The sequence below is a fragment of the Hyperoodon ampullatus genome (assembly GCF_949752795.1).
Source record: "Hyperoodon ampullatus genome assembly, chromosome: 5".
NCBI lineage: Eukaryota > Metazoa > Chordata > Mammalia > Artiodactyla > Ziphiidae > Hyperoodon > Hyperoodon ampullatus.
In genome coordinates, this window is record NC_136918.1 from 76,320,268 (window position 1) to 76,344,670 (window position 24,403).

Below are 24,403 nucleotides of genomic sequence, written 5' to 3' on the forward strand. Positions count from 1 at the left end.
TAGGCAATAAACTGGATGGCTGTAAATTCAAATTCCAGTTTTCAACAACTATATGTCTAAGGTGATAATTAGTCATCCTAAAACTGAAGCTTTAAAAAAACGCCTTTCTAAAATAGAAAATTGAGGAGAGTTGTATATCTGGGTGGATTTCCGAGCCGAACGACTGAATCACTCATTACTGCTCCTTCTGTTCATCTGAAAGAAAGGCCACAGCTCAGCTGCTCAGACCACACACGGGGGCAGCACCTGATGCTTGGCGACGGCGGGACCGACAGGAGGTATCTGGGCTCGGGCAACGTGGACGGCTTGACCAAGATGGACTTGGGCACCGTCACGGAAGTCGGCAGAGGCTTCGGGACATCCTGTCGGGGCTCTGCTGGGTGGGCGCTGCCTGGGCGGGCTGCCGAGGGAGCCGTGCCCGTGCTCGGCCTGCCTGGTGCAGTCCTGGGGTCTCGGCCGGACACCGTGACTGTGGTGAGCACTGCGCCGCCACCAGGGGCCGGACAGGGGGCGCCTTCCAGGGCGGAGGGCTCGGGGTGGCCATCCCCTGGAGGCACCGGGAGGGACTTTCCCTCCAAATGGGCGCGAGCAGGGCTTTCCAGGTCTGGCTCCAAGGTGTTTTCAGGCAGAGTTTCTGGGGCCGCATCATCGGCTGAGCTGAGAGCAGGCTCAGAGGCAGAGCTGTCACGCTTGGACTTTGAGTCCTCCTTCTTGGCACAAGTTGACCACTTTTGTCTTTGCGGAGCTGGCTCATCTTCCGACGATGGAACCTGACCTGGAGAACAGAAGGCAGGCCTTCATCATGAAGTCCCACACATTCGAGAGCAAAGGCTTCCCATGGGTAGACAGACGATCACTGCTTTAAAACAACAACACTATAAAGGTAGGGGCTCACTTCCTAGGCTTGAAGAAACGATTCTAGCCTTTCCACTGTGTGACTTGGTTTGAATGCAGCCATCCTGAGAAGGGTCTCCACAGTCTCCCCCCAGATCTGCTCACCTGTGCAGATCTTACAGTTCCGGTCAAAGAGGTGCGTGCGGTGCTGCCCGGTCGTGTCCTGCAGCGTGCCGCCGCCAAGGCCCAGCAGCGGTACCGCGCTCCTCTCGGGGGCCGCCCGCACCGATTCTTGCTGTCCCTAAAGCACAAGAAGCAGAGGAGGTCATTTCTTTTCCAGCCCCTCTCCAAATTAGCAGCACCCATGGAAAAAACATCTCACGTGATTAAGAACCACTGAAAAAAGAGGAAAAGGACTACTGAATACAAGTCCTCGAGAAGCAATACAACTACACACACTTGTGTCAGCTCAGTGTCTTGCCCAGTAATTCAGGCACCTAACAACGCCTGGAACGGGATCATCTTTGTCAATTCTCGTGAGCACTGGAAATCCTAAACGCTTACATCACAATCTGATACTGGCGGAGAATCTTCCATATTGGGAATAGTTTCTGGTTTAACGGTCGGCTTCTTACTCTCATTATGCAAGTTAGTTCCGGACTCCATCACCTAAGATGAAAAAGACAGACAAACGTGAACCCTTAGCCCTTCTTTCCCAAGGGGACTCTCTCACGCCAACAGGCTATTAATTCACTCTGGGGTGGGGTTGGGGGCGGCGTTGGTGTCAGGCTTCTGGCATCCGCAGCCGCCTCTCCCGTCGGCACACACAGGATTTGACGATCTCTCTTTCCACATGGAAAGCCCTTTGGAGACAAGTTCTTCTGGCTTCATTCTCACAAGTTTTGCCAAAGAGATTTCTTCACGCAGAACACGATGGAAGAGCCCCTGTAAACAAACATCTCTTGTTCACTCGTTCAAAACCCTCTAAGATACTAGAGAGGATGTGGAGGTGGGCAGCAAGGCAAGCCCCTGCCCCGCGGCAGGACGAGGGCCCGGAGCCTCCCATCGATGCTTGGAGAACAAGGGCCCTGAATTCGGGCAGCTCATCTCCAGTATCCCACCGCACTAACCCTGCTACAAAGACCACTTCACAGAAAACACAATTGACTGAAGAAGGTACAGTGTTAGGGACAAAGGTAGAAGAAATCCCTTCTGCCAGGGGGTTAACAAGGCGAAATGGAAAGTCAAGAGTATGTGCCCTGCTTCTAAACACAGGCAAGAGGTCAAGAGGCCGATCCAGACAGCGTGGGCCCCGGCAGGCACACAGGCGCGCAGGTGGCAAGAACCTCAGCTGGCGAGCGCCTGGCCCCACGGGAACAGCATGCCACTCACCCGCAGCCGCAGGGGGACCCAGTGCCCTAACCCAGGCCTGGGCAGCCCCTGGCCAGGACTGCCCCAGCTCCTGACGGTCGGACACGCACCTGGTTGTTGGGGTCCTTGAGGTTGAACATGAGGCTGCGGTACTTGCTCTTGTACCGACTGTCTGTGACTCGGAACAAGTTAAACATCTCCTTCTCGAGGTGCAGTGCAATTTTTCCTACTTCATTTTCTGTTATGATTAAGTCATCGCCGTCAGTGACTCTAGATGGAATGAAGAAAGCCCCACGGTAACTGCTGCACTTACCATGCCACATGGGATCTCAGCTCCCCAACCAGGGATGGAACCCCGGTGCCCCCTGCAGTGGAAGCGTGGAGTCTTAACCACTGGACGCCAGGGAAGTCCCACATGGGACATTTTTCATAAACAGCAGGGCCATCGTGAAACAACCACCCTTTACGTGGAAAACTTTCCACTTTAACAGATAAGAAACAAAGTGGAACAGCCCACCTTTTCCACAAGATCTCCTTCAAGGAGCGTCGTATGTTTTGCCGAATTTGAGAATTTGGCTGTGACGAGGCGGGGCGCGCGGGGCCCAGGCATCCCGGGGCTGGAGAGGCCAGGGGAACCGAGGTGGTCCCAGGCTTCCTGATGGCGCCCACCGAAGCAGCGGAGCTGGGGAACTTTCTGGAAGCAGACGTGGCAGCAACAGGTGCCAGCCTTGCCTGCTTGGCCGAGGGAGCGCTGCCCGAGGGGGAGGGGGCAGCCGAGAGCCACGGCCTCTTGGGGATGGTGCCCTTGAACCCCGGTGGCAACTTTTTGATGGCCGGTTTGGCTGCCGCCGCATTTACAAAAGGAGGGGACTTCTTTGGAAGGAGACTTCTGGGCGAGGGTGGCTTGAGGCCCCCCGAGGAGCCTGGAGGAGCCACCTTCTTCGGCACCGCCGCCACCGCCGCCTTGGCCTCTGCGCGTCTGTCCTCCTTCACGGCTGAAAGGAGAGGGGCCGCTTAGTGAGGCAGGGGTGCAGGGGACCCCACACAGCATGTGCACCCGAAACCAGCAAAGCTAATAACCAGGCATCACTGTGAGACAGATTTAAAGAGGATTTTTAAAGTAACTGTTAAATTCACAAAAGGAGTGTAAACAGGGCTACCAGCAACATTTACGATACTGAATATACTTTTTTTTTTTTTTTTTTTTTTTTTTTTTTTTTTTGTGGTACGCGGGCCTCTCACTGCTGTGGCCTCTCCCGCTGCGGAGCACAGGCTCCGGATGCGCAGGCTCAGCAGCCATGGCTCACGGGCCCAGCCGCTCCGCGGCATATGGGATCCCCCCAGACCGGGGCACGAACCCGTATCCCCTGCATCGGCAGGCGGACTCTCAACCACTGCGCCACCAGGGAGGCCCCTGAATATACTTTGTTTCAGAGAGAAACGCTTTAGTATTAAAACTTTTACTCCAACCGATAAACCAGTAAGCTATCAAAGGCTTGATTTGAACCGTTAGCTTAGCTTGGAACTCCAAGGCCAAATTTCGCTGTATCAAGAGAAGGCATAGATTTCAAAGACCACTCGCATGGAGAGTCCCAGTGCAGTTTTTGGTGAACAGGAGCTTAGAAACTCTTTCCAGGGTGGATCAGACACATTCTCTTCGAATGCATATCCAAGCCCCACCTCGGGGGCCCTTGGGGCACTGGAAGGACTAGCGAGAGTCCACCCTGGGGTTAGGGGCTCACAGGTGCTCATCGTCCTCTTGGACAAGAGTCAACTGGACACGGTTAATAAATATAGAGAATGTTGGCAGAGAACTGCAACATGGGGGGAGACCAGTTACTTTTACACTAGGAGCTCGGTGGCAGGAACGCCACCTGCTGTCATTCACGTTCCCATTCACACCCCTCTAGTAGCAGCTCGCTATTGGGTAAGACAGTAGGTTAGCACTTTTAATGCAAACAAGGATTACAGCCCAAAGCCAAAATGAGAATCTTTATGCCAGTACTTCGCATGGACTGATTCCACTTAATCCTGTATCAGACCATCAGAATTACAGTCAGAGGCAAGCAAGGAGGTTCATCCTAAGACCAGTCCCTCGGTCTCAGGGGCGGGCGGCCCAGCAGACGTCCATGGGGAGCCGTGACGGAGAGCTGGGGCGTGTTCCCAGATGGCCCCGCTCAGGCCCACCGCCCAGAACGTCTGGGACCCAGGGCAGAACGGGGTGGGGGGGGCAGGCAGGTCCAGGGAGCAAGCCAGGAGAGCACAGGGACACCACCTAGGGCCACGTCACACAGGACCGACGGAGAAGCCGCCTCCCCAGGCGCAGGCTTTTCTCAAACTACCCACAGCGCAATGAGCCCCCACATGCTAAACAGGAGACTTCGAGATGCTCTAGCAGCCTTCCGATTTTACGCAGGGGTTGAACACCCACCAATGCCAGTCGGCTGCCGGTGCCTCTTGCAACTCTCCTAGTGAAGCAGGGAGAAAATCTGAAGTCCGGGGACAGAGGTGAGACCCTGTCTACAAATAAGGCCTGACCCCACAAGAGCCCCCAAGGCGTTCACAGCCTACACCCTGCGTGACCATCCTGGCGAAGGGCCGAGCGCTGCCCTCAGGACTGCCTTCCTCCAGCACTGGTCAGGCCAGTTCAGCCACAGGTGTTAAAAGCCCAGGGACCGCAAGAGTTTTCCATTTCATAGTACAGGTGAAATTACCTATGTTTAGAAACGTTGCAACAGCGCTACACACATCCAAAACTTAGAACCGTGTCAGAAGTACTTCATTGTCATCAAGCAACCATCCTGACTGCAAATCTCCTATTTTCATCTCACAGAGCAACCCCCCCAACCTTATGTCCCCTTGTCCACGGTGTCCCAATCACTGGCCCCACGTGTGCCGGCACCCCCGGGCTATGCTGTCCAGGCTTTCCCAAGACCACCTGCTCCCCGCTGAGCAGCACGCTTGTGCTCTACATCCACCCTGCTGGCTGTCACCCACGTCCCGTCAGCAAGTCACAGCTGTCTGACAAAGGAGGAACTGGCCACGTCATAGGAACTAAGAACTATGTTTCTACGTATATTATTCATCAGCTCAAATCCATATTCCTAAGGCGCTACCATACCTCAGTACATGGAAACTTATCTTTACCAGCTCAGCCTTGGCTAACGGGGTCCACAGCACCGAATCCAGGCGGGGGGTGGGGGGAGAGACTGCTAGAGCTTAAGTTAAATGAAATGGACAGAGGCCCCTCTTCTTGGGGGAAGGAACGAGAGTGGAGTGGAGCAGGACGCGGCGCCAGCTGTGACTGCCAGCAGGGGAAGAAGGAACAAACCCGTCCGGATTAAAATCGAGTCCTAAAACCAGCTCACTCACTGACTTTATACGAACTTTGCTGAGATTATTTTAGTAGCACACTTTTAAGCAACTCTAAAAAGCTGGCCTAAGGGGCTTCCAGAATTCTCAATGAGGCACCCATGATGGGGCCTCAAACAAATCTTATCATGTGACATTTACATTGTTTCAAGTGAGAATTCCTGTCAACTCCGAACACATTCACTCCCTAAGATCAACGCTCCTACTGGTCTAACCGGTGTTTTGTCTCATTCAGGGAAAACAGAAGCCAGGAGCTTAATTTTAGGACATTCACAGTACAGGTGATTAAAGGGACCTGCTATCCAAGAGTGGTAACGGCAAATGAACGTACTCTATTTAAAAAGCAGGGGATGGCTTTCCTTAACCATTGTGCGGCTCTTCTAGAAGATTAGCTGCTTCTGGCTTTTAAAAGTCAACTTTCATTATCCCTCACCTGCGTCTCAGAGCGTATGTAAGTATGATTACAGAAATAAAAAGTTGGTCAAATGTGGAAACTGGTGGACCCCAACAAGTCAGCTCTATCCCTCTTCTACTTGGAGGAAAAATGCTCAAAACAGAAAACAGTTGCATGTGGTCCCACCGTCAGCTGGATGCGGGTTAGCTGCTGCTGGAATGGCAGTGACACCATGTAGTGCCAAAGCGTCTGACAGCGACAGAAGCATTACTTCTGAGTACAGCTAAAATCACATTTGCAAATTCTTCATCCAAATTCCCTTTGAACTGTATTATGTGTATACATTCACAGAAGAGCAAGGCGTAAACAACCGACCTCGAAGCGCCAGTTCTAGAACAGGACAGCAGCCCACCAACCCCCGGCAGAGTGGCTCCAGCAGTGGCAGGGCCCCCAGTGCTGCCAGCTCGAGGCAGGGTGACCACCTGCCCACGTGCCGGACAGAGACGGCCTCCTCGGAACGTACACCCAGTCTGGGCCATCCCGGGGGCTGCCGATGGGGAAAAGAGTGGCCCGAGTTCCAGGCCAGGTGCTGTCTCGGGGAGCAGATACAGGAGGAAAGGCTGGCCGGTGGCCAGGCCACCGCCCCACATGACGTCGTTTCTGCTGGGTCTGGCCATTGGTTTCTACTGGAAACGACTTGTTTGTGGTGAAGCCCGGCAGGAACCAGGCAGGCCGGTGCGCTCAGGGACCAGCAACAATCTAACTGGCTAACTTCCCAGTAAGCATGAAACTGGGGGCCTTGCCACACGGCAAGGTGGGCCATGCTGCTATGGCATTGCTGGCCACTGGGTGGCACTGGTGGGCCTTCGAGGGGACAGGAGGAAAAGGGAGTGGAAGCTGTGTTACTGGGAGCAGCCAGTGCTGTGCAGCACCACAAGGAACCGGCGCCTGGCAAGAGCCGAGTCGCACCGCACAGCACAGCATCGCGCGGCCCGCGCCCACTCACAGCTCAGTGACAGCCGTTGCCGGGGTGGGCCCTCACAGGGACCACTGAGAAACCCTGAGGGACGGTCACTGCTTTATACCTTTTGTCCTGCCCCAAAGAGGTGCCAAGTTACCCTACAAATCCCCAGATATGAGGCTTTCAGTCACACTGACACGGTGCGGGGTAGTGGGGGAGACACTACTCAGAATGATTGGCTGTAAACGCCAAAGGAAGCGAAGAGCTTCTGATGTGACCAGGCGCCAAGCAAGCCCTCGTGGTGCAGGTCGGAGCGTCCCCTCCCCCCCGCCATTCCCACAGGGCCCCAGATCCACCCAGACTCAGTGGTGAGGCCGAGGCAGCTACCGCCACAAGGCCCGGGTAACGTAACGGGACCAGCCAGGGCTCAGAGGACACAGTGGACCAGCGGCAGGGGTTGGGGGGAGTGGACTCTGCTCACTGTGACAGCGGTTCTAATTTCAGCTCAGCCTGACACGTGTACGAAGACGCTTCTCATTACAACTTTGTTTCTTGGCTGTCAAGACTTTAGTGTGAAAATTCAAGTAGCAAGAGAGAACCATTTTACTTTTGTGCCTTTGCTTAAATAGTTTGCAGTGAATTATTCCTGTAGAAGTTATGCTTACACAGAAACAGAGACAATCCCCACCCAAGACTTGGGAGGCCTGATCTCCATCTCTGGGGCCCTCACGCCAGCTGCCCTCCATCGCTAGGGGTCTGTATGTGGGTCCACAGCCAAACTGCCACGATCTGGGGCTACACAAAGCTTGTCCAGATTGACTTTTTCTTACTGATGTGCAGTATTTGAGCGACTTGCACCTCAAGAGAGGTGCACAGAACCGGCCGTAACAAGCTTGCAAAAAACCAAGTACGCCTCCGGAGGCAAATGGACCCTTCCTTCTTTTCAGAGTTTCACAGATTTTGAAAACCAAAAGCCAATTCACGTTGGACTGGTAATATATGAAAAAAATGGTCACATCATCCTTCAGCACGAACCACGAGAAGGAAACGGGGCCGAGGCTGTGTGTGAGGCAGGCGTTCCACTCTCCTGTCTACGCCAACTGGACTGGCGGGGACTGGCCGCCAGACCTGACACTCAGCTGCAAGTAGAGCTGCTGCTTTCCCTCATCTCCAAAACCCGCCAACAGGCACTTCACCACTTTGACAAGGTTCAACTTTAACTGTTATCTGTGCCTGCACCATCTGCTACTTCAAGCAACATGATGGGGTCGAGGGCGTGATAAGACTCTGGGGCACAGAGCCCGCGGCACCTGCTGACCCCGGCGGGTTTAGCGGCCGTTACCTTTGTGCTCGTCTTGCTGACGCCTCCAGGTGCACGGCAACGCCCCGACCTTCGCTGACAGAAATCAAAGTGGAAACCCTTCTTCTCGATCTTCCAGGTTTACTTCTTTAACTTTCAGAAGGTAAGACTATGACTACGTGCACGGTGAGGTGCAACACGCAAAAAATCAAAAACATTACTTTACAGCTTCAAGTGTACCTGAGACTCCTACACCGTGTGGGAGGGTTTACAGCTGCATCTTCAGAAAGATCCCTTGGGACTCGATGCCACCTAAGGGACTCTGCCGCGGGACCGTCTGTGAACAGTGCCACAGGAGATGCAGAGCCCCAGAGGCCACATGAAGGCCAAAGGGCAGGTGAGGTGAGCAGGACCAATCCTGCTAGCAACTTCTACCCCGACCCCCCGCTAAAGCACAAGAACTAAGGGGGGCAGCCAGGATACATCTGAGGGTCTCTGTCAGAAAAAGTACATGTACATGCAAAACCTTCCCTGCACTAATTTTCTGAACAGTTGGCTATTAAAAAAAAAAAAAACCTGTAAAAAGTAAAACACTTAAAAATACAAGACAATGCCAATGACCAAGAAAATTCCAGGTATTTGGATAACATTAAAAACAGCTGTCAAGGTAAATCCTTATCAGGACAAGTTTTGGTTCTCTCTCCAAATGGGGGGAGCAAATTGGTGAGATGTACAAGGCTGCTTTGTCCCCACCCACATTTTTTTGCCACTGCAGATCTGGAAGAGACAGAGAAAAACAGCTCGTGTAGCTGATAAAACATGCCTCTCCCACCGTTCCATTCCTACCAAACACCCCTTGGTCCAGGCAGCGCCCCCCATCTATGTCACCATGGGGACCTGTCTTCTCTTACTACCTGTGAAGCGTGCTCCCGGAACTCACACCACCGATCCCTGTGAAACCCGCGCCCCCAGATCCACTTCGCCACAGCACAGGAACCGGACATGTGGCACACGGAGACCACGGGGCAACGCTTACGTCAGGGCAGGATGCTAACACATCACTGGACCTGGGTGCACAGGTTCTGCCAGGGGTCCCCATTTCAATTCTCAAACCTACATGGAACTGCAGAAATCTGATTTCCCAGTCAAAATTTATTCAGGTCCCCAGAGTTTCAAGTCATCTCGGAGCCATTTAGGGAGCCCCCAACATGGGACCATGTACCTATGCCTAACACAATTCCACTTCCAAACCCTAACCAACCAGGGCCACTTTAGAAGAACATCTTCAGCCCTCTTCGTGCCTGTGCCTGGACAGTAACGAGAGGCGATGAAGAGGAAACGAAGAGAAACCATGAGGAGGACTACGAGACACAGGGACCTGGGGGGAAATACAATGGCAACTGTTTCCCTAAGTTACACTGTTTTTGTTTTCAGAAACTCTGGAAAACAATTTAAAAAACTCATCAGAGAACAAGTGGGTGTTAATCCCATCACTGTGAGGACCTTAAGATCTACTGACTGCCCCACGAGAGAAGCAGGTCAGAGCCTCTGTGTAGCAAGGTCTTGCCCACGATGCTCAGGAAAGGCTGCCCTGAACCCACAACCCAAGGCCAGTGCCAATGGCCTGGGAGAAGTGGGGTGGGGGCAGAGCACCTCCAGGGGCCGCACACTGGCTGCCTAAGGATCCACCCAAGACCTGACCCGAGTCCAGGGCAACAGGGAAAACGCCCCCTCCGAAGAGCTGTCCCGGCATCACCTGCACCCAGAAACATATCACGCTCTGCAGCCAGGGAGGCGGCTGGGGGCGTGGTGGGGGTGCAGGGCTCTGCTGAGTGTGTGCGGGGGGCCCCCTCCCATTGTGCCTGTGTGTGGGGACCCGCGGAAGGTCCACAGCCACTGCCACTGTCAAGTAATGGTTTGGGGAAGAGGCAGAGGCACAGCTGCTACTCACCGAGGCTCAAGTCGGGTGTTGACCTTCGACCTTTTACACTCCTCCCAATCATCTTTTGGGAAGAGGACATTTCTGGGATAACAGAAAATGATCAGAAGCAACTAGCTCAACAGCATGTCCCTTATGCAGGCTACAAGCTGTGGCTATCCATCCACGTACTTCTGAGACGTAAATGTGCTACAGTCATCAAGACAGTGTGGTGCTGGCACAAAAACAGAAAGATACATCAATGGAACACGATAGAAAGCCCAGAGATAAACCCACGCACATATGGTCACCTTATCTTTGATAAAGGAGGCAGGAATGTACAGTGGAGAAAGGACAGCCTCTTCAGTAAGTGGTGCTGGGAAAACTGGACAGGTCCATGTAAAAGTATGACATTAGATCACTCCCTAACACCATACACAAAAATAAGCTCAAAATGGCCTAAAGACAGAAATGTAAGGCCAGAAACTATCAAACTCTTAGAGGAAAACATAGGCAGAACACTCTATGACATAAATCACAGCAAGATCCTTTTGGACCCACCTCCTACAGAAATGGAAATAAAAACAAAAATAAACAAATGGGACCGAATGAAACTTCAAAGCTTTTGCACAGCAAAGGAAACCATAAACAAGACCAAAAGACAACCCTCAGAATGGGAGAAAATATTTGCAAATGAAGCAACTGACAAAAGATTCATCTCCGAAATTTATAAGCAGCTTATGCAGCTCAAGAGCAAAAAACAAACAAACAACCCAATCCAAAAATGGGCAGAAGACCTAAATAGACATTTCTCCAAAGCAGATATACAGACTGCCAACAAACACATGAAAGAACGCTCAACATCATTAATCATTAGAGACATGCACATCAAAACTACAATGAGATATCATCTCCCACCAGTCAGAATGGCCATCATCAAAAAACCTAGAAACAATAAATGCTGGAGAGGGTGTGGAGAAAAGGGAACACTCTTGCACTGCTGGTGGGAATGTGAACTGGTAGAGCCACTATGGAGAGCAGTATGGAGGTTCCTTAAAAAACTACAAATAGAACTACCAGATGACCCAGCAATCCCACTACTGGGCATATACCCTGAGAAAACCATAATTCAAAAGGAGTCACGTACCAAAATGTTCATTGCAGCTCTATTTACAATAGCCCGGAGATGGAAACAACCTAAGTGTCCATCATCCAATGAATGGATAAAGAAGATGCGGCACATATATACAATGGAATACTACTCGGCCATAAAAAGAAACGAAATTGAGCTATTTGTCAGGAGGTGGATGGACCTAGAGTCTGTCATACAGACTGAAGTCAGTCAGAAAGAGAAAGACAAATACCGTCTGCTAACACATATATATGGAATTTAAGAAAACAAAACGTCATGAAGAACCTAGGGGTAAAACAGGAATAAAGACACAGATCTACTTGAGAATGGACTTGAGGATATGGGGAGGGGGAAGGGTAAGCTGTGACAAGGCGAGAGAGAGGCATGGACACATATACACTACCAAACGTAAGGTAGATAGCTACTGGGAAGCAGCCACATAGCAAAGGGAGATCAGCTCGGTGCTCTGTGACCATCTAGAGGGGAGGGATAGGGAGGGTGGGAGGGAGGGAGACGCAAGAGGGAAGGGATATGGGAACAGACGTATATGTATAACTGATTCGCTTTGTTATAAAGCAGAAACTAATTTAAAAAAATGCGCTGGGAAGGTGGTCAGTGAGGAGGTGATGTGCAGAGGAGGGGGGTGGGGCAGAGGGAAGAGAAACCCGGCCTGTGAGCAGAGCCACCACCTCCTTGAGGCCGGGCTCCCCGCCCCTCCACCCCAATCTTCCCTCAAAAACCGGGAAGTCAGAACTGGGGATAAGTAAGCACCCACCCCTCCCCCAAACCCCGCCAGCTTTCCTTTCTCACTGTGCGCCCTACATCTGACTCCACACTCCGAGCCTGGGGGCAGTCTCCCGATTCTGGTCCACAGACATGGAAATCAACTGAATTGAAATCAATCACCCAGGGTTTTGTGGCTACACCTCGGTTTCCCTTTCATTCTGTCACGTGCCTATAACCAAATGAGAACATTCAGCCCAGGATTCCAACATGACGGCTCCCCACCCATTCACAGCTGGGCGATGCTTATATTTAGGTCCACTCGTAACCCCTGTAGAGGCGCTACGGTGTAGAGGTGCTACAACTTGATGGATGGTTGCGACACGTTGTTAGCATGAAGTTCTTGCTTCAAACAACCTGAGGTGTGTTGAGACTCATTTTAATACAGCAACTGGTTAATTCTATATTTAACCACTCACTCCAAAAATCCAAAAATAAATACACAAATAAATATGTATAGAAACATATACACACACAGTATTGCTTGGCGGTTTACTTGCAACTCCATTTCTTAGGTCTTGGGTCATTTACATTCTCAAAATGCATCTAGTTATGCAGTCTTCTAACCACACTACATCCACGAGGCCTTCCCTCAGGCCACTGGCCTAAACAGCCCGCTGAGAGGAGGAAGCAGCACGTGGCTATAATCCTGGAATTTAGGGCCATTTAACCTCTTGTGCTTTTAAAAAAAGTTGCAAGAGTATAAAAGAGAGCATAAATAAAAACACAAAATGACCTTAATCATAGAAAAATAAGAATAAGATGTGCCCCAGAGCAATTTAAATTTCTAAAATTTAATTTTGGAGAATGAGCTGAGAAAAAGAAGAAGGAGAAAAGATTCAAGTTGCATGATCTCATCTGGGATTGCAAAGGTCTGTCTGAACTTGAAGCCTGGGTGGCATGACCCAGCAGTGCACGCCAAGACTCCTGGCCTGGGTGCTGCTCAGAGTGGACAGACATTGTGCTCACTTACTTTCAAGCACGGGAAGCAGGGTAAACAGCCTTCAAGACTGGCATGTGTGTTTATGTTGTGTGTAGTATGTGAATTGGACATTAAAAAAATTCCGGTTCGGTCAAGAATAATATAACTCCTGCAAATCATGCTTCAGTTGAAAATCAGCTACAACACTACTGTGCTAATAGTAATAGGTTCCCACAATATACAAAGAAGTGAGGGTCACGTGTGCTGGGAGCAGACCGTGTGGAAAGGCCCCCGCGTGGAGAGCCCACGGCGGTGACGGCGCAGTGGTGAACACCTGGATGACAGCGGACCCTGAGTGCCGGGCAGCGCGCCCCCTTGTCAGATTCTGCTGAAGATAGATACTACACATACTTACCAGAGCCTGATAATAAAGAAAAGCAATTAAAGACATCAGTCGTCGGAGGTGAGACATTCAGCAACGGGGCTGGTACAGCTTTTTGGAAACACGGACAGGAAGTCCCGACAGACTAAGGATGGGCACGCGGGGCTCAGGTGGCCTCCTGGACTTGGGCAAGGGCTTTGATCTCTGCAGGTGCAGCAGAAAACACGGCTAGAACTCCTAGCTCTGGACAGGCCCGAGTGCACGGCCGTCCAGAAAGACCGGGAAGGGTCCAGAGCTCCCCCCCGGCTGATACCTACATTTATACAACAGTGGCGGCCAGGGGGCGGCAGTCTTTTCTGGCTTTACTGCATTGTACTTGTGGTCGCTGGCCCACGACGGCGTGCTGCTCTCACAGGGCGGCTCCTTAGCGAGGACCTCACTCCTTGGAGGCACCACCGCCACCTTCCTCGCTGTGTTCTCCTTCTTGTCTGGAGCCGGTCTCTTGTGCACAGAAGAGATTTTAATGCCTGCCTGGATAATCAGTAAAGCCCCAATCATGAACGAGGTCAGAAATTAACCTTTGCGCATTTCACTCTGCAGTGAGGGTCACGACTCAATCAGCTCCTGGACCATCCTAAGCCCAATACACTGCATCTGCTCAGCAGAGGGCTTGGCTACTCCCCCACATCCAGCAGGCCCGCATCAACATCCGAACGATGACAAGGTCCCTGACACAACAACCCGTCAACCTAGCATCCTCATGAGGCGCTAGGCCGCCAGGATAACCGAGGGGCCGTGGAGTGAGGCAGTGAAGCAAGGCGGAGAGCACGGCAGACCGGGGCCCCGTGTGAGAACGCGCCCAAGCAGCACTGACAGGCAGGAGCTGCAGACACAACAGCACGTGGAGAAAGGACAGGCGTACAAACGACATCCCTGTACCCTACTGGGCACTCAGTGCGGTGCCCCCAGAACCCACTGGCCACCCCGCTGTGTGTCAACTCCCCGCACAGACTCCAGCAGGGACCACTCTCCTCCCAGCGGGGCTGGCGTGTGGGTGGACAGCTATTCCACGCAGCAGCCGGTTCCCACGTTTCTATCAGTTAATCCCTCGGCAGGAGGCGGAGAAGGAAAACATGAGAACACGTGCCTATTTGTCATTTCGACAAGAACACTGGTGGGCAAGGCGGAGGGCAGTGTGAAGGTGCCTGCATCCCGTCCGGGCCTGTGTGCCCTACACTCCCCAAATCAACCCACCGAGCCTGTAACCTCCAGACGCCCATGGTTTGCACTACACAAATGGTTGGTTTCAGTCAACTTACCTGAACGCTCCATTTCTGAAGAATGATTTTTTCCGGCCTTGTCTTGGGTTTCTTTTTAGGTTTTGGTTTCTGCTCTTTCCCTGCGCTCAGGAAGCGCATGGTGGCCGCGGCGTGTTTCCGGATACACTCGCTGCTGCAGTAGACAGAGTCGGGCTGCGCCTCGCTCGAGCACCCGGGGCCAATGCATCTGGCGGCACCAGGCGCCTCTAGGACCTGCAGGATCAGACGTGGCTTCAGTGTACTCACCCACCAGGTGGGTACGGCACTTTGTAACAGAACTATTTATGGTACCGAGATGACTGCTTTTAATCATGTATGAAAAACTGTGAATAAACATGTACCTTTGTTTATTCAAAACACACACATCTACCTCCCCTGAGGAAGGCCCTCGGCTTCTTACCTGCCCTTCAGCCACGCAAGAAGGGCGGAACCCTAAGCGGACCCGGCGCTCACGCTGCGCACTTCTGAACACAATGGGGTTTCACACCACAAGTAGGTTCCCTTATCGGGCAAATGGGCAGGGATTTTACCAACGCATTAAGATCCCAAGTGAGAGGATTCTGAGTTAGTCCAAAGGGTCCAACTTCATCAACTGAAAACCCTTCAAAGAGGAACTGAGCCTCCAGAAGATAGAGGATTCCACTGCTGCCTCTGCTGAGAGGGCGCCCATGCCTAGGCTCGGCGGGCAAGCTTGGGAGACGACACCCAGGACACCCAGTTAAACGTGGCTCTCAGAAACAACAGATCACTTTTTGCTATTATCAGGCCACAAAAATTGCCCGGGATATATTTTTCATGCTAAACCAAGTCAGAGCTTTTGGAAGTGGATCTTTCCCCAGCCGAGCCTCTGATACCTCAGGCCCCACAGACACCTGGAGGGCAGTCTTGTAAGACCCAGAGCAGAGGGGGCCCAGCTAAGCCAGGCCTGGATTTCGGAGCTAATAAATGTGTGTTGTTTAAGCTGCTGAACAAGTCTGTGGTTGCCTGCCGTGCAGTAGGAACCTGGTTCACTACAAGGGCTGAACACAGCTGTCCATCATCACTAGAGCATGTTCTGATGGTCGAGACTAATAACATACATGAACATACCCCTCCAATGTACTGGAGTAACATACATGAACATACCCCTCCAATGTACTGGAGCAAAATCTTAAATCTCAAATTATGCACTTAATTGTTTTTCCTCCACAGAATCCAAGTTTTGCTCAGAGAAATACTTAAGTTTCTGGGTAGTCTCAAACACATCAGCAATCACAGGACGTTTCCTACTGACTTCCATTTCCATTCATTCTCTTCCTTACCAGTTCTCATCATACTTCCACTCGATGCCTCCTCATACGCCCGTGACAGGTAAAATTTAAACGGTCCAGCCCTCGAGGCTACCTCAGTGCAAGGGGGAGACGGCGGGAAGCTAGGACACGGCCACCGCAAGGTCGTCTGCATGCCCAACACTGGCTAGAGCACGGGCTGTGGGGGCGGCATGGGCCCCCAATTCAAGGAAGGCCTGGGGTGAAAACATGCTCTGAGTAGGACGATCATGAGAGCCTCAGACAGCTCTCAAGATGCACGGAATCCATGACAAAGCATCACGGCCCTTGGGCAGGAGACACGAGTGAACAGACTTGGGAAAGGAGAAAACACAGCTGCACAAGCACTGGTGAGTGGGAGAACACCATAACAGAGGGCGTGCCAGCCGCAGCTGTCTTGTCAGCCTGGGGACCTGTGCGGTCACCACCGCTGGCCTTGGCATCTTGCTGCGAGGCAGGGACTAGACCACTGGTTCTCTCAAGGCGCTGACGGGTAATATAGGTGCACACGTGCCCCCGTGACTCAAAAATAATTTTGTTTGTTCACATATGTACGTCAAACTCCGGATCCATTCATGAGAAAACTTAAGGGAAGACTTACAAAAGTGAGTCCACTTATGGAAAATGTTAAGTCAGTAATAACAGCATAGGAGATAGATATGATTAACAAACATAGAGAAAGAATAGACAGGCGTGCCAGCCTTAAGCAGGTGCATGGACCTGGGAGCTCGCAGAGCCCAGCCCCGCGCCCAATGCCACTCCTGGGAAAAGCTAACTTATCTCAGGAAACAAACGCTTCTGTCTTGATGTTTCTGCCAACGGCAGCTGAGGGCTCCACAGTCACCTCTACTGCTGACCTTGGGAGACAGGTACTTACGGGCTGGAATATCTTGAGTTTTTTCTTGCAACTTGGGTTTGCAGCTTTCTCAATTCTAACCTTAATTCCTTGGTCTTCATTCGATTTCTGCTCCACGATTCCTAGACTTGTACAGTCCATGCCGTCGGCATCTGCAGGTCTCGACCTCGAGTCCTGCGTGCCTGTGGTCTCGGAGCTGGGCTCGTCCTGCACTTGCAGGATGGTGCAGTTTGGGCAGATGTAATCCTGCCCGTTCCTTTCCAAGAGCCTCCCTCGAGCCTCAGAAATGCCCACACAGTCGCCATGAAACCATTCTTCACATCGGTCACAGCGAATCATAAACCTGGAATGATAAAATAAGGAATGGAGATTATTATTAGTATTACGAATGGAAAGTGAGAGACCAACTCAATTTTAAACACAAGTCAAATTTCAACATTCTATTATGAAAAAAACAAAAATATTACAGACACGTGGACAGAACAGAATAAAGAGCATCCACGTGCCCCTCTCAATTTTACTAACATTCAATCAAATTTGCTTCATCTTTTCTTTCAGGGGAGCACTCTGCCCTGGACACCACAGTTCTTGTCCACAGGAGGGCAGCCATGCCTTTACCCGCCCCCTCCCTGAGCTGCCCCAACGTCCACACCACAGCCCAGTCGCAGCCGCTCTGGAGCAGCGTCACCCAGCGAGCTCTCTGGGACAGCAGATCCTCTCTGGTCCAGGCCGCCCTGTCTGTGGCTGCTGGGACCGAGGCAGCCAATGTCCCACGCCAGCCCCCACCTTGGTGGAGGGTGTGGCTCTTGGCAGTGCCCAACCATGCCGTATTTGTTTTTGTTTTTTGACAATGACTTGCTCGTCTTTCCCAAGAGAACAAGTCCCTCATTCAGGCCACCCTGGGACTCTCTAAACTAAGACGAATGGAAAACCCTCTCTGGCAATTTCCACACCTCGGATTCCCCCCCGGAAGCCTGGGCAGCCACTTCATCCCCCCACGACCCACCTGTTGTTGTGAGGCTGGCGGCACAGGCAGTACAGGGCATTGGGGTCGTACACTTCACATGCGGGCTTGTGTCGGACTGCGTCTCCGGGTTCCTCTGCATTCCCCCCTGGGGCCGCCCTCCCTTCCAGCTGGCTCTCTCTGTCCATTTTCGCCGCCTGGGACGCAGCCCCCAGGTCGGCCTCCGGCTCCTGCGGGACGGGCCGCGAACCCTCCATCGCATCGCCTGCCTCAGCATCCACGGTCTCCACCGGGTCCTCCTCCCGATGCTTCTTCCTCAGGCGGTTCTGGATGCCCTTTGGGGGCCTGTTGGTGGGCTCCTGCTCGCGCTTTCTCCGCAGGCCATTCTGGAGTTCTTTCAAAGTCAAACCGTCACTGTGGCTATTGGAGGTGTCAATCTCGTCGCCACGCCCTCTGGCCTTTGCCGAGGAGGCCGTTCGTTCCTTAGCACCCGTGCAGCCAGACCTGGGACCGCTATTCCCGTCCGAGGTGCTCTCCATGCTCCCCTCGGAGGCGCTCTCCGCTTCTGTCACTGGACAGGATGCCGGCTCCACTGAGGCCTCTAGGGACACGGAGGTGCCCCTCCGGCCCCGGCGCCGAACCGTGGTCAGGAACTCCTCCACCCGCTCCGTACGCTTCGGCTGCCTTCCGCTGCGACGCAGCGACGGGCTCTGCTGCTGCCCGGGCAGCGGCTCCAGGGAATCCACCTCCGCATCCCTGGCGCCCTCGCGCTTGCCGATGGTGGTCCTCCGGAACCTCCACGTCTTCCTGAACACTTTGCTGGTGGGCTTGATGGCCTTGGGCGCGTCCTCACCACTCGGGTCATCCTCCTCGTCCATACCTAACAGGGAAATGCAACCAAACCACGCCAGGCGTCAGCCAGGGCCGCGGTCCAGGCCCAGGACCGGCACCCACCAGCCACGACAGCGCACCAGAAGGGGCACCACCCGCACGGAGGAAACCCAGACACAGTGAATCGCAACAATTCTCCACCTACAAAAACCGAAGGCTTTTCCTAAAGTGCGCTGAGAGGATTCAAGGTGATCTCTGAAGAAAAGTGTAACACTTACGGAGCTAATGTTCAGTAGAAAAACACAGCTAGCAAACCAAATCTGTGCATCTGTCGACTGCTGAGGACCAGGATTTGTACAAGATGTAGCGGGGAAAGAGGAAGCGAGCAGCAGTGCTGCCAGGACAGGACAGGGTGGCGGGTGCCTCGGGCTCTCCCGCACAGAGACGCGGGGCCCACCTGGCTCTGCCCGCAGAGCTCGGTGGACAGAATGCCGTGCTGGCTCCGGGCCTAGTGCTTGGAAGCCCCGAGCTGCGTGTGAGACGTCTGACCACGCTGCTGGAGGGATCACGTGGAGATGGGGGATTCGGACCCTGAACACCCACACCCAGCCCCCGCTGAGCCCTGCCCAGATTCCCGAGCCACGACTGTGTTGACACAAGATGGGCCCATCCAGCTCTGCACGCAGGGTCTGCAGCAGCAGACCATCAGGACACTGAGAAAATACTGACCCACGCAGCACCTGTGGTATTTATTTCTTCTCTCCTCTTTCTAACAGACTGTTTAAACGGTCGTGTTTGTGAAAACTTCACTCCTGTTTAAAATGAAAAAGCCTGAAAAAGATAGTATATACCTTGAGAATTTTTTCCCAAGCTGCGCGGGCTTCAATTACATTTAAATGCTAACGATGACTCAGGTTTTACGCCATGATCCATCCCAGGGGAAGGACTAGTACAGAATGGAAACCTTCAAACAGAAAACACACAAAATTAAAAATCACACGTAACTGAACTCTCTTTTTCGTTCCCACTAAGTATGGTCACCTCCCATTTCCATGTCCAGCTCTGCAACTCCCCCACCCTGGGCCTGGGCCCACACTCTCCCAGGACACTTGGAAGCTTGCAGGAGTAGCTGTGGCATCAGCACCTGTGCCACCAAGGACCACGCCACTGTCCTGGTCACCCAAGTCTTTCTGCAGGAAGGACTCTCCTCTACAAAACACAGTTCTCACCAGAGACAACATACAACGTCATCGTAAATGCACTAAAGAAATCACCCATGTAAAAATAAAGTAGTGCTCTGAATCAGATTCTTAACACACAGTTAGACACTCTTCAAGAAATCTTGGGCTAAAGCTTAAACCACTGCAAACAAATACTAATGTCACATCAGTTTCTTTACATATAATGCTGCTTTTGAAATAGAAAACATGACATCTAAACTGAAAATTGTGTTGCTGGCGTTTAACACTATTGCCACGTTACCTGCCCCACACGGAAGCTTGGGCGCTTCTTCCGACTTCCTAGGAACAATGAAAACCTGGCCGATGCAACTGCGGGGTCCAAGGGAAGCGCCAAGCCCCGAAACCCTGCTGCTGCCGGTCACTATTCACAGATTACAATGCAGATTATCTCGAGACTGTCACCACGGAGTAAGCTCCTAAAAGAAGACAACAAAACAGTTTAAAGATTTAAAGCAACTATAACTAAAATCATGTTTAAGAAAAAAAAGGCATGAAGCTTTCCAAACAATCTCTTATTTGAATGTACATTACATGACCCACAAAGACACTGGGCGAGTCGACAAACAATATCCACAAAACAAAGTCCCCTGCTTCCTTAAGGACTTTTAAAGAAGGGAAGATACTTTGACTACACCTCAAAGCAGGGGGCTGGAAAGGCCTCCGCTTGCGCACTGGTGGGGAGGAAGCTGGTGGGCAGAGGGCAGAGGCCTCAGTGGGAAGGAGGGTTTCAAAACTGATCATTGGTACCAGCTGCTTTCCAATTACAATCGTACTTTTAAGATGGACCCAGGTCAGTAAAAACCCAGAGACAGAGAGAAAGGAACAAAACATGAAAAGATGAACACAAAAATTACACATGAAAGTCATTATTTAGAAATTCTTTTCTTTTTAAATCTACTTATTTAAGTTTTGGCCGTGTTGGTCTCTGTTGCTGTGCGTGGGTTTTCTCTAGTTGCAGTGAGCGGGGGCTACTCTTCGTTGTGGTGCGTGGGCTTCTCATTGCGGTGGCTGCTCTTGTTGTGGAGCACGGGCTCTAGGCGCATGGCTTCAGTAGTTGTGGCACGCGGGCTCAGCAGTTGTGGCTCGTGGGCTCTAGAGCACAGGCTCAGTAGTTGTCGCACACGGGCTTAGTTGCTCTGCTGCATGTGGGATCTTCAGTTCCCTGACCAGGGATCAAACTCGTGTCCCCTGCCTCGGCAGGCGGATTCTTAACCACTGTGCCACCAGGGAAGCCCTAAAACACTATACCTATGTCATCCTTTTAGTTAAAAATCTAAGGAAGATTTCAGAGGACTAATGTGATGATGATTGAACATCACCGGGGTACAGCTCATCTATGTGTATTTACATATTGAAAGAACGTTTCTCCTCCTGTGCCCTCATTCAATCACGATACCTAGTTTGCTCCACAAATGTGTCTCTGTTTCTAGGTAAGTCCGCAGTGTTAACATTTTAACACATTTTGCTTTCTAGACCCAGGACTCCCTGCCCGCAACTCACCTCTTCCTCACCTCACACCAACTGCCTCCCCTCTAACTGTGGTCTCCTTGGGTGACCTCAGAGCAAACATTCCGTCCCACCTCCTTTTAAAGAGATAGCGACCATCTCACTCTGGTCACCCCCGGCCCCCCATGGCCACCACCTCTCTCACATATGGTCAACCCATCTCAAAATGAGAAACTTCTCAGGAGAAACTGTTCAGAACAGTGAACATGTATAAAAGCAAAGAAATTACGATGGTCTCAGGAATTAAAACGTTTTTAAGGTTTGTGTTAATCTCAACCACCCACCCAAGAAAAAACCCATGCCTCTGGATTTGACTTCTGAATCATCAGAAAAGGAAAATCCAGCTATTTCTGTTAAGTGGAATGAAGTACTTTATTCAGAATACATCATATCATTTTAGATCATCTGCTTCATTTTGGTTCTTTTTTTTCATTTTACATTTGCAAGATCGCTTTCATAATTTCTTCCCAGAAATTCTAAGGTAAAATTTCAGGTCACGAAACAAAAACAAACCCCTATGATCAAGGCAAAAGTTAAGAGAAAAATTGTGTTCTGTTCCTAACACAACTTAAAATGTGGGTCCACACACAACAGCAGGTCACCAAACGGTGGTCACACCGTACTAGTAACAACTTTTCCCCAGAGGAAAAGAACGGTGGGCGGTCATCCCTGAAACTGGGAAAAAGAAAACCTGGAGGCGAACATGATGCACTGAGATACTTTTAGATCTTTACATTTCTAAGTGCAAATGTCCTCTCAGCTGAAAACGGCTCCACTTCCTAAGCAGACCTAGGAATACCAACACGAAACCTTAGGTTCCCCCAGGCCACCCAAGGGCAGGAAGCAGCCCACCACCTCCCAGGCAGCTCTCCAACGTTTTGCTGTCAAGGTCCCTTTATACCCTTACAAACTGAGGACCCCAAAGAGCGGGTGCTCATGTGGGATATGTATTTCCAAAATTAAACTTGAGAAAGGCTTTCAGAATTGTGGATGTTCCCTGATACCACATCAAACCTCGACAGGCCGCAGTTCCATGAAAACTACTTGGGACACGAATCTGCAACCACAGCCATGAATGCTCCACACCTTCCTGCGTCGTAACGCACTCTGAAAACAGCTTTTGCCTATGTGCACGGTGGCCAGTTGGACACGTGCAGAGTCCACACGCTGGCACATTTCATTAGAACGACATGAGACGCATCTCTTAATGTGAGCGCCCATCTCCTGAAATGTCTTTCATTACTGGGAAGCCATCAAGCTCAGGGTGGCAGATAAAAGCTTTTCCAAATGCTAATTTTCCTTTAACACCGGAATTTTGTCATCAGTAACAAATATAGGCAGTTGATTTCCTCGAGTCTCACGCTGTGCATCTTCGAGAAAACGCCTGACACACACCACCTGAAAAATGCAGTCCATCGGCACTGCTCTGCGGCCCCTGGCTGCGGGCGCCTCTGGCCCCTCAGGGGCACTACCAGGAACCTCTGTGCCAGCAGTGCAAACGCCGACCCGGCAGGGCTGGCTCACGAGGCCGACTGTGACCCTGGACAGGGCTTCTGAGCTCTTAGCCTCCAAAGGGTTTCAAAACACACCATTTCCGGTAGCTCAAGAACATTCTGGATACACGCCAAGCGCTCACACGAATCCGCACTCCAGTGTCAGAGGAGAGGAAACATTTGCTTCCACAAAACTGTTCTAAAGCCCCACTTCGTTTTCCCTTCAGACTATACAACCCTTGGAAAACGTTAAGCTGCCAGAAGTGATTTTCTTTCAAGCAAAACCCAAAATACGCTCCCCAAACAAACAACGTGGGTGCTGCCCGACTCTACAAGCACGTAAATCTGAAGGCTCCACTACTACAAAGCTCGCCACAGGTAAGTAACCGCATCTTACCCATCTGAAGATGCTTAGTTCTATGCACTGGAGACTAATTTCTCTGAGATACTTTAAAATGTAGTATATAACCACAATGAAGCTCCTATTTTCACAGCACAACAAACACGAGAAAACCGTTGCGGCTTCTCAAAAACATAACACACAAGCGTGCACCTGCCCTGCCCACCTAGCGGCAAAACAAGGTGGTCCTCCGAATCTCACACCCCGAAACAATATTCAAAGCTAACAATTTTAATTTTGAAACAATTCTAACCTGCGGGTCACAAATTATATCCAGTGCTACAACATAACCTCATTATTTCGCTCACAAATTATATCCAATGCTACAACGTAACCTCATTATTTCGGACTCTGCTAACTCAACTTATGGTTCTAACAGGCTGGGCCAAAGTTCACAGTTACTAATATTTCACGTTAAGAGTCTTCCGTCTCATGACGAATCCTTTGCTGGGGATGAGGAGGGATTGAGAAGGTGCTGAAAGTTCCATGAAGTACTGAAAACAGCAAGCTTTCACAATTTCACAAGCCTCTTGCACAATTCCGTTTTTATTAATGGGACAGTCACTAACGAGGCCACGCCCAGGAATTTGAGAGGACATGCGACATCCTGCCGACCTGGCAGCGGTCCCTCTCAGCGACCCCACGCTCATCCTGACTCGACTGCCCTAGTGGCACTGCAGTCCTTTAGATGGCCAATCCAAAGTCTGCTGCTTGCCAAATAACACTGTCATTCAAATTCCACTGAAGCAAAAGGACCCACAGCACGATACGCTTCTCAAGCGGTAACTACAGAGAGAAATCTAGGAACCACCTGCTGTTCAAAATTTCTTAGGTGTTTTTGCTTCACAGGTCTGTGCAGACAAAAAGTAAAACTTGTTGCTTAAAAGCTCGCCACGACTGGTGCCTCGGCAAAGCTCTGGTGAGGCCGGGACCCCAGCTCCCCCTTGGCGGGCGGGCAGCGGGCACTCTGCTTTCTCTCTATCCACTTCCTAGTGAAAACACAGGCTTGTGACGTCGGTGGGCAGCTCTCCAAAAGCGCTTCAGGAACAACCAGCAGAGCCACCTGAATGCGTCTAGGGTAAGATGGAGGAAACGAGGCTTTCCCTGTCCTCTACGG

The 24,403-nt window shown here is 51.4% G+C and overlaps 1 protein-coding gene across 1 annotated transcript in view; it reads right to left on the reverse strand.

Annotated features, from left to right (window-relative positions):
* LOC307053239 (death-inducer obliterator 1-like) overlaps nucleotides 1-18,693 on the reverse strand; it is a gene marked incomplete at its 5' end in the record, with an annotated part of 30,412 nt that extends 11,719 nt beyond the window's left edge. Inside the window, 10 exon segments of the mRNA XM_079704594.1 lie at nucleotides 247-775; nucleotides 1,000-1,135; nucleotides 1,399-1,503; nucleotides 1,663-1,779; nucleotides 2,316-2,475; nucleotides 2,723-3,200; nucleotides 13,687-13,900; nucleotides 14,689-14,901; nucleotides 16,873-17,194; nucleotides 17,858-18,693. Coding sequence (XP_079560720.1) covers nucleotides 247-775; nucleotides 1,000-1,135; nucleotides 1,399-1,503; nucleotides 1,663-1,779; nucleotides 2,316-2,475; nucleotides 2,723-3,200; nucleotides 13,687-13,900; nucleotides 14,689-14,901; nucleotides 16,873-17,194; nucleotides 17,858-18,693 — 3,110 coding nt within the window.
* Nucleotides 18,694-24,403: the final 5,710 nt, after the last annotated feature.